The 10,557-nt window shown below is 27.7% G+C and overlaps 2 protein-coding genes across 2 annotated transcripts; both read left to right on the top strand.

The window, feature by feature from the left end:
• Positions 1-1,867: 1,867 nt before the first annotated feature.
• On the top strand, positions 1,868-3,178 carry LOC108765691 (odorant receptor 13a-like; the record flags this gene model as incomplete). The annotated part of the gene is made up of 4 exons (XM_018514521.1): positions 1,868-2,322; positions 2,414-2,513; positions 2,712-2,831; positions 3,008-3,178. Coding segments are annotated over exons 1-4 (843 nt in total), but the record flags the coding sequence as incomplete, so codon positions are not given.
• A 3,778-nt stretch (positions 3,179-6,956) lies between these two features.
• On the top strand, positions 6,957-8,433 carry LOC108765652 (uncharacterized). Its single transcript, XM_018514458.1, has 4 exons — positions 6,957-7,335; positions 7,472-7,565; positions 7,647-7,746; positions 8,398-8,433. The coding sequence occupies exons 1-4, from the start codon at positions 6,957-6,959 to the stop codon at positions 8,431-8,433; spliced, it is 609 nt and encodes a 202-aa protein (XP_018369960.1).
• The last annotated feature ends 2,124 nt before the right edge of the window (positions 8,434-10,557 follow it).

Genomic DNA, 10,557 nt, shown 5'->3' with positions numbered 1-10,557 from the left:
ATCTAACTTCTGTAATTAAACAATTCAACATATCCCGTATTTTTTTTATTAGTACGACCTTACTTTATCACTACATGAAGAATTTATTGCCAAATATTTATCTATTAAATAATAAATAAGATTTAAAGGCTCATCTCAATGAAACTTGAAGACATCCAAATTCTAAAATCTTTCTTGCAATGATACTACAGGCATAATCTGATAATGAATGTTCTACTAAATAGTTTTCAATCCAAGAGCAATAAATTCATGGAGGAACCAATAGATAGCGTTTATTAGTTTAGCAGAAACGCCGCTATCTCATATTAGGCGCCTATCTCATAATAGGGGGCTTTCCTCTACTGAAATATAAAATACAAAATACTTTTATATGTTCCCATGAAATACAAAATACAAAATATTTTCATGTATTCCGAACAAACACAAAATACAAAATATAATTATATATATATATATATATATACATATGTACATATGTTAATAGGGTGCGATCCATTTGGCGTTACAAATGCTTCGAAGTTGATTTGGTTGATCAAGCAGAAGGAAGAATTTTACTAATTGCGACCAATTAAAAAATGCTTCGAAGCATTTGTATCATCAAGTGGACCATAGTTAATCATGTTATTATGCTTTTTAAAAAAACTAGCTCATCACAAGCGCGCTGACAATGGGCTAGTAAATTTAAAATAGATATGTATATAAAACTCTCTCTCTCTTAAAATAAAATTTTTTAAAAAAAATTCTTATCATTAATTTTTTGATTAGTTGTTTAGTATAGGGGACTACCCTCTCATGACCTTGCCCTTGACATATGTTGTCGAGGTCATGACTCCAAGTGACCTTGGACAAATTTTAGCCGTTGCTCATTGTTCCTTAAAAAGTTATTAACAAAAAAGTTCATTAATAAAACCTAAGTTTTGGACACGACTGCGCTCCGATTAAACAAATACCCTGCTTTAATAGCGCAAAATATTTTCTTATATAATTTCTTATATAATTTTTCTTATATGATTTTGCCTTATCGATTTCGAGAATAATTCCTTCTTCGCCAATTTAATTATGGTTGTTAATCATTGATTCATGAGCTGAGAAGCCAAATTGAATATTTATTAAAGTAGAGAATTTTTAATAAACAAGTTTTCTGTTTCAAAGATACAAATATTTTACATCAAAAACACAAATTTTCTGCTTTACAAACAATTGATATTGTTCTCCATTTATGTAGTTTTACCAAGTTGTTACATGAATTACCTCTCTGCAAAAGTTAGTCCAGTCAATTGCTTTGTGTGATGATACATTTGGTTCTTTTTCTAGGAATATCTGCTTTACAAACAAATTCTTTGCTTTAAAACCACATTTTTTTAAATAAACTTTTTTTGTTAATAACTTTTTAACGAACAACGAGCGACGGCTAAAATTTGTTCAAAGTCACTCGGGGGCATGACCTTGACAACATATGTCAAGGTCAAGGTCATTGGAGGGTATCCTTATACTAAATATATACCATTTTTTGTAAATAAAAATATTATATATACATATATATAAGTTATAAACAAGAATGTTATATTAATCTTTTCAGTATATGCATATAAACACGTATACATATTATATAATTATGTCAATAAGAAAGATTTACATATACATACGTAAATAATATTATTGAATTTACATGATACTTTTTTCATAGATTAAATAATCTGATTTTAAATTATAATATTATTATGCTTTTTAAACTTTAAAGAATTAAAAAAATATAACTGCATTATACATGTGCTTTTTATGGTTTACGATTGATTTTAATATATCTTCATTATGCTGTAAAACGTGCATAAAATTATTTTCTATTTAAGCTGTTATACCGATTATAAACATGATCATGAAGGATTGGAAAAAAATAAAAAATGATCAAGAGAGAAATTTAATGATACGAAGAGCGCAAACTGCACGAATAATTATTATTTGTTCCTTCTGCATAATGGCATTACAATGGATCTGTGTTTCTATACTACCATTTTTTGGAATGGCGATGAGACTGACATCCAATATTACTGATCCAGGAAGGATACCAATGCCTATACAATCTCGCTATATTTACGATATAACAAAAAGTCCGCAATATGAATTAACATTTATTAGTCAAGCAGTCTATACAATTATCGCCATAATGGTCTATAGTGGAGTGGACAATTTTCTCAGTCTCGTGGTTTTTCATATATCCGGACAATTAGACATTCTTGCGAATTGTATGCAACATTTGGATAAATTAAAAAATTATCCCAAAGTACTAAAACGTTGCATACAAAAACATATTCGTTTGCTTAGGTTTGTTATTTGTAAGAAAACATATATGTATGTGATAATCTATACAAAATATGTGATTAAACATATTTAGTACATAAAATGTCTTTTATAGAGCTATTGATATCATTGAAGATACGTATAATAAAATACTTCTCTCTTTATTTATATATTTTGCGATAATCTTTGCTTTCTATGGATTTCGGATAATTAGCGTAAGTATTATTAAAATTGAAAATTGAATAAAAGAATGTTTATGTCTAAATTGTCCTGCTGAATAATTATGTAGATTTTAATGATTATAATCAATAAGTTATTACATTTAAATTTACATGTTTTGTTACAAAATTAAATATTAATATTAATAGGAATAACTATGTTGTATCGTTTATGCTTTTTCATAATTTAATTAGCTATTCGATGAGGGAAATGGTATGTCGATCATTCACTTAATCTATTTAATATGGGGTCTTATCAATTTATTTGCACACATGTGCCTATATTGCGTCCTTGGCGAAATTTTAGTGATTCAGGTAATGAGTTACATGAATGTTTTATTTTATTTCAGAATTATATAAATTGATGTTGTATAAGTTTGCATGTTAACTATAAACTTCTGTACATATACATATAATAATGACTGATTTTTATTTATATATGAAGCAATGTATATAATAATTTATCTAAAAGTACTTTTAATATTTTTAAGTGCAACAAGGTATACTATGCGGCGTATAGTAGTAAATGGTACACCATGGATCCAAAAGTTGCAAAAGATTTGTTGCTCTTAATGAAAAGAGATTCTAAACAGATTTGTCTTACCGTTGGAAAAATGTCTCCTGTTACAATGGCTACATTTTGTAGTGTAAGATGTTTTAAAATATTTATTATAATTATTAAAATATCATTCAATGTCATAAAAATTTAGTTGAAATGTACTATACCTATATAAAATTTGAATTATTTATTTTATGTACGTGTACAATCTTAATCAAACTTTATGATTTAACTATTAAATTTATATCGTTAATCATATTATTATTTAAAAAATATATTTTTCAGTTAGTAAAAACATCCGTTGGTTATATATCCGTTTTGCATACAATAAGAATGCGATACAAAGAGTGAAAATGGAAACTTTTTGCTAATATCATGCAATTTCTAATAGAATACGATAGAAATGTGCCGATATTAACATGTCATTTGCAAATAAATATATCTTAACGCATTATTCAAGTAGAATAGGCCTAGAATTCTATTAAGTAATAGTAAAAATGTGTTAGTAGTATAAAAAATGTTAATTTTTTAACACGTTTTTAACAGAAAATTTAATTGACTTGAGATAATCGTAACCTGTAGATACTTGTTAAATTATAAGCCAGTCTTTTTTTTACATTTAATTATTTATTTTATATGATACGTTATTAATTAAATATGTTATTGGATATATAAATTAACTAATTTTATATTACATTATTATGTTTCAAAAGTTATTTATTTAATAAAATAATAGTTACGTTAAACAAAACATGTTTAGTTTCTATGACAGTCTTTTTTATTCACTTTTATTGTAAATAATTTTGTGATATAAAGTCATATCAATCATTTAAAATGTAATTATTTGTGTTTTCTTACATTAATCAACTTTTGTATTTATTTTGCATAAAAAAATATATATGTATAATAACACACAAATGTACCTTACATTTTAATAGCATATTTTGAAAATCAGTTAGGATATAAGTTTCCAGTATATATTCAAATATGCCTCACACACACGCGCGCGCACGCGCGCACACAATTACTCCTAAATAAATAATTCATTAGATATTTTATGTTTTAAATTAATATATATTTTACATAGATACTAAGAGGCCGATTCTGTAACTCTTAACGACAGTCATTGATGTCGTTGCGCAGATATTATGTAAAGTAAAAAAGCTGCGCAATGACATCAACGATCGTCGTTTAAGAGTTACAGAATCGACCCCTAAAGCACACATACATTTACTTTTGATGAATACTTTTAATATTTTAATTTAATAAAATAATAGAAAAACTTTATTGTTAACTCAATTCTTTGCCTGTGAATATACATATATATATTATATATTATAACTGCACAAAATATCGTATAATTATATGTTTTTTTACGTTAATCAAATTTTATGTAATTATATGGTGCTTATAATGAATCTCCTAATATCTTTCTATTGTTAGTGATATATTATTAAAGTCATGCAATAAAAATGGATAGACTTAGATGATTAGAATTACTTGTTGGAAAAATATCAAGGTTTATATCTGTTAACAGAAATCAGTAAAAATACTTGTCTTATAAATGTATCTCTTAATAAATAAAAACTCTTTAAACTATATAAAACTATGTGTCTTACAAATAATTATTTTACAAAATATAAATTAAATCTTAAAGACTCCTTAATGATACAAAATGGTTAGATATAACATGGCAATAGGAGTCAAGCACGGCAATTCTTGTGCAAAATACAGTTAACAAAACAACTTTAATAATAACACAGGCCTGCATGGTTTTGTTGATTGGGATTTGACTATGTTTTCTTACGTAATTTTTCGCGCTGAATCTGAATCCGGCGGCAGAATTGCTCTATCACGTCAGATTTTTGAGAAAAGTGAGGTTAAAGGTGTCAAAATTGACGTTTTTTGACATATTTTTGATTTTTTTGCTAGCGAATTAAATTTTTTTTCTACTTTCGTTTACGCCATCTGAAAGTGTCAACATTTATTTTCAAAATATATTTTTTTTTAACGCCATACGTTTTTTTTTCACCGAGATAATCTCTGTGTAGTCCCACAAAGAATAACATTTTTGACACAAAATGTTTGTGTGATTACGCAGAGATTAACTATGTTTTCTTACGTAATTTTTCGCGCTGAATCCGAATCCGGCTGCAGAATTGCTCTATCACGTCGAGATTTCGAGAAATCTTAACCCAAAACAGCCAATAAATAAGCCATTTTTAGCCATATTTGAAATTCAATTAAAAATTGATAAAATTTTTGTCGTCTAATCCATCGATGGTGTCATTTACTATACAGCCCCTTCAAAATCCATTTTGGACCGGCCCAAAGCGTCCAAAATTACGTAAGAAAACATAGTTAATCTCTGCGTAATCACACAAACATTTTGTGTCAAAAATGTTTTTCTTTGTGTGACTACACAGAGATTATCTCGGTGAAAAAAAAGTACGGCGTTAAAAAATATATATTTTGAAGATAAATGTTGACACTTTCAGATGGCGTAAACGAAAGTAGAAAAAAAAATTTACTTCGCTAGCAAAAAAATCACAAATATGTCAAAAAACGTTAATTTTGACACCTTTAACCTCACTTTTCTCAAAAACCTGACGTGATAGAGCAATTCTGCCGCCGGATTCGGATTCAGCGCGAAAAATTACGTAAGAAAACATAGTTAAATCCCAATCAACTTTCAACACCTCCAATTTTGCAGGCCTATGTAATTAATTCGCTTACATGTTTCGGCTCACTTTTGAGCTATCCTCAGAGACAATATGATGTAATTACAAAAATTTTTTTTACAAACTAATTCATTTCAGTAAGCCACCTCCACCTATTAACGGAAATTATAATATAAAAACGAATTCTAATAACAATCTAAAATGTATTAAAATTATTAAAAGGTAAATTTGTTGGAAGCAAAAACGATTTATTGTAAAATAATAGAAGGTAGCTTATTAAAACAAAAATTCACTATATCGCAAACACTTAAATTCTCGATTTAATCAAAAACCAGTCTTTGACCATTCAGTGAATCAGTGTCAATTATATTTAAATTATAACTTTTAACATATATACCTAAAACGTTAATCGCAAAGAAAAAGAAAAAGGAAGGGAAAAAAATTCTGATACTAATTATAGTCCAGACGGACATCAAAACTAAAACTGAATCTTTAATAATTTAATCTTAATATAACAAAGAAAATGCACACTGATCAGTGTTTAATTGTAAGTTATATGCATTTTTCCTATTAAAAATATTTACATACATATATATAAATTATTTATTATTTCATAAAACATAACTAACATTTTTACAAAATCCAATTCCATTAGTTAATTACGTATATAAAAATGTTAATGTAAGTCATAAAAAAATCTGTATGTGTTTGTATAGATAAGATATTTACAGTTATATATACAAATAATATAAGTGAGTATATAATGCGATCAAAATTGCATATTTTACAAATCTAAAGCCTATAATGCAGCCTAATGCAATGAGAAATACAGGTAATAGGAATAGGAATAAAAAACGGATTACAACCTGTCAGAAACCATGTATTTTGATATACAGTTTCTCTCTCTCTCTCTCTCTCTCTCTCTCTCTCTCTCTGAATTAAAATCTATTATTCTTTATTCTTATTGTCTGTGCTTTTCAATTGTGCATTAGACTTTATATTTTTATTTCTTACATATTCTATAAAATCATTTGTTTTTTGTTGAAAAAAAAAATACGAAAAAAATATTCCTTTTTACTTTTTAAATTTTTTATCGCTTATTAAATTTTTGTAATAGTCTCTATTCCGATTCAATTATTTGTTAAATAGTTAAAAATTTTAATATTAACATTTTTTTAAGTTATCGAATCGATCATGAACATGATCGTGAAGGATTGGGTAAAATTGAAAAATGCAGAAGAGAAAAGTATGATGATCCGAAGGGCACGGAGTGCACGTATAATTATTACATTCGCATACTGCATAATGGGAACAGGATGTTTTTTTCTTATCGTTCTACCTAGTTTTGGAATATCAATGAGAGACCTCACCAACATTACTGACTTAGGCAGACCAATGCCCCTACAAACTCATTACATTTACGATATAACAAAAAGTCCACAGTACGAACTGATATTTATTAGTCAATCTGTTTATATCATTATTACCATGATGTTCTATAGTGGAATCGATAATTTTCTCGGGCTGTTAGTTTTCCATATATGTGGTCAATTAAATATAAAGCCCATTCTACAATTGCGTAAGTGTAGTTGTAAATAGTTGTAGTTGTAAGAATTGATCAATCACTGTCGAATACAAGAAAAATATTCAACTGTGATTGGTCAATTTTTACAACTACAATCACTTACAACTACGCTTACGTAATTGTAGAATAGGCTTTATGAAGAACCGTTTAACAAGTTTGGATAAATGTAAAAATTCTCATGAAATACTAAACAGTTGTATAACAAGACACATACGCTTACTTAGATTTGATCCATATGAAATACATAATCAGTACTTCATCTATATACTATACATATATTATCTAATATACGGATTATCTTTTATAGTCATTGATATGATTGAAGATACATATAATATAATACTTCTCTTTTTATTCGTATATTTTGCGATTCTTTTCGCTTTTTATGGTTTTCGGATAATTATTGTAAGTATTTTTTAGTTTATGTAACTTATTTAAATAAAATGTGATTTTTAACTTTGAGAAAATAATTGAGAAATATACTATAAAACGTACACATTTATATTATATCTTAGATTAAGATTATTTAGAAGAAGATTATTTAACCAACTGTCGTAATGACAAGACACATATTGTTCTCGCAGTTATATATTTTTTAAAATTGGACGATAATTTATAAAAAATTTTAACAAATTACAAAATGTTTACGAAGAAAAGATTCATTATTCAGTGTAGAAGCGTCGACTGTGTGAGCTTGAGTTCTCATTGCCACTCAGCTTTCTAACTTAGTGAGTATGTTGACTTGCCTCACAACAGTAAACGGTTCAATATTTGAGAGGAAAAACATTGGAGATATCATTTTGTCATGCAATACTCCAATTGTTACGTTAGGGTGACAGATTGCTGATGAAGACTCAAACCATGAGTGGAAACGTTCAAAGTTAAGGTTTATACATTTAGTATTAAGATAAAATTGCGCTAACCGATAACCAGCGTCGACTCCTATTGCCTGTAATATATAATTTATGGTTTTATTAATTATATTATGTCTTAATTTTTCGAATTAATATCAATTAAAAAAATCATGTCTTTTGTCTTATCCTATAAATTAATTAGTTATTTGACGAAGGAAATGATATAGGAGTTGGCTAAGTCGTACCGACGGTTAAATCGTATCTCCAGTGTATTTTCTAAACGGAACATTTTTTTTTAAGATAATGGCACTGATATGACGCTGTAATATGGATTAAGAATTGTCTACATTTTTGTTTTGTCTTCGAGTCGTCTGTTTACGAGTGACATTCAAAATTGATTTTGTTCGGTGTCTGATCTAAGTTTTGGTACAATTTACCTAGACCTAAGGTGTTATCAGTACAAGGTGGGTAATTGAATTATATTGTTTTTTATGGTTATAATTTATATTTAAACTCTTTTCGAGTATAGCATCAAATTAGCAAAATATTTGTAAGTTATGTTGCTATTGGCAAATTTGTAAAAATAGATGAGGGAATTAGGTAAGTCCATGATAAAAAGACAAGGGTATGCTCATGCGCATGACCAATCAGATTTTTGTCCTTGCTTACGTCACAACGAGTGGCTTACGCCACTGTTCAGCAATTTCAGATTGTTTTGGAAAGGTAAAATATTTAATTTTACTTCCCTCAGTTTTTTTTGTTTTTTTCATATAATTGCCGCATCCTTTCACTATGCAGGTCATCGTGAAAATATTTTTAACATTAACTTCTACCGATGACAACGTGCACTACGCCATGGACGCCATGATAAATTACGACCGATAACCACCGATTGCACCCGAATCAGAACCGACCAATCAACGCGTACCCGAATATGACGTAGGCAAGGACATGCGCAAGCTGAACGAGTTTTAGACAATTGATGAGCATACCCTTGTATTTTTATCATGGGTAAGTCGTACTTGTCACTGGTCTTTATATTGTACCGGTACGATTTTCGCAAGTGACGCGAGCAATATGTAGAGGTTACTATTATGATAAAAAAGGACTTACAGTGGACTGGATTCAGTGTATCAGGTGCTCTCAAGGCCCGTCTACAATACACGGAGTAAGAAGTAAGAATAAGAAATTGACCAATCACAGTCGATTATTCTTCTCACATTCGACTGTTATTGGTCAATTTCTTACTCTTACTTCTTACTCGTGTATTGTAGACGGGCCTTAAGGCGTCGTCTACGATACACGGAGTAAGAAGTAAGAATAAGAAATTGACCAATCACAGTCGATTATTCTTCTCACATTCGACTGTGATTGGTCAATTTCTTACTCTTACTTCTTACTCCGTGTATTGTAGACGACGTCTAATTCTTACTCTTATTACTTCTTACTCCATGTATTGTAGACGGGCCTTAAGTGGTTGCACGAAACCTATAGTGACAACCCGGTAAAATTTTTCATGCATGAACATGTATAAATATGTACTCGTATAAACATACATATATAAACACCCATAAATATTTATAAACATGTATAATTATATATGAAATATGTCCATACATGTTCATACATCCTTCTCTTTTTTGTAAAATTACTTTTTAGTGTAATAGAAATAATAATAGTAATGTAAAAACATAAAATATAATTAAAGGGATAATTTTCGCATTGTTTATTTTTGAAAAAAATAAGTTTGGAAAAATGTAAAAAAAATTATTCATACATAATTATGCATAATTTTATATATAATTATAAAAAGTTGTTTTACATTTCTTCAAACTTGATTTTTTCTAAAACAAATAGTGCGAAAATTACCTTTTTAATTATTTTTAATGTTTTCACATTACTATTATTATTTCTATTACACTAAAATGTAATTTTAAAAAGAAAGAGGGATGTATGAATATCTATGGATATATTTCATATATGATTATACACATGTTTATGAATATTTATGTATGTTTATGCATATTTATACATATTAATGTATAAAAAATTTTTTACTGGATTGCATGTGAATAACTCGGCAAATTTCAAGTCACACAGATAAAAAAATAATTATGCGCGTGAAAAGCGCTTTAAAAACGCTTTTTTAGCGCAGAAACATCGAGGTTTTGTAGATATTATCCCGAGAACAAAATATTTTATTTAAAATTATATAAAATTAAGTATAAAATTATACAATATTATTTAAAATTATATTTTATATAATTATATAAAAAATTTTTTTCTGGATATTTCAAAAAATTATATTTCGTAATAAAAAAATAAATTTATTGAAAATTTTATAAATCTAAATTTATAAATA

This window comes from Trachymyrmex cornetzi, unplaced genomic scaffold (assembly GCF_001594075.2).
Source record: "Trachymyrmex cornetzi isolate Tcor2-1 unplaced genomic scaffold, Tcor1.1 scaffold509, whole genome shotgun sequence".
In the NCBI taxonomy this organism is placed as follows: Eukaryota; Metazoa; Arthropoda; class Insecta; order Hymenoptera; family Formicidae; genus Trachymyrmex; species Trachymyrmex cornetzi.
The sequence above is the reverse complement of the archived record's forward strand: the minus strand, read 5'-3'. Positions and strand labels throughout refer to the sequence as shown.

Coding starts and splice junctions, on each gene's coding strand:
- LOC108765652 (XM_018514458.1), top strand. CDS start 6,957: ATGATCGTGAAGGATTGGGTAAAATTGAAAAATGCAGAAGAGAAAAGT. Junction 7,336..7,471: donor AAAGCCCATTCTACAATTGC/GTAAGTGTAGTT, acceptor ATTGTAGAATAG/GCTTTATGAAGAACCGTTTA. Junction 7,747..8,397: donor ATGGTTTTCGGATAATTATT/GTAAGTATTTTT, acceptor TAAATTAATTAG/TTATTTGACGAAGGAAATGA.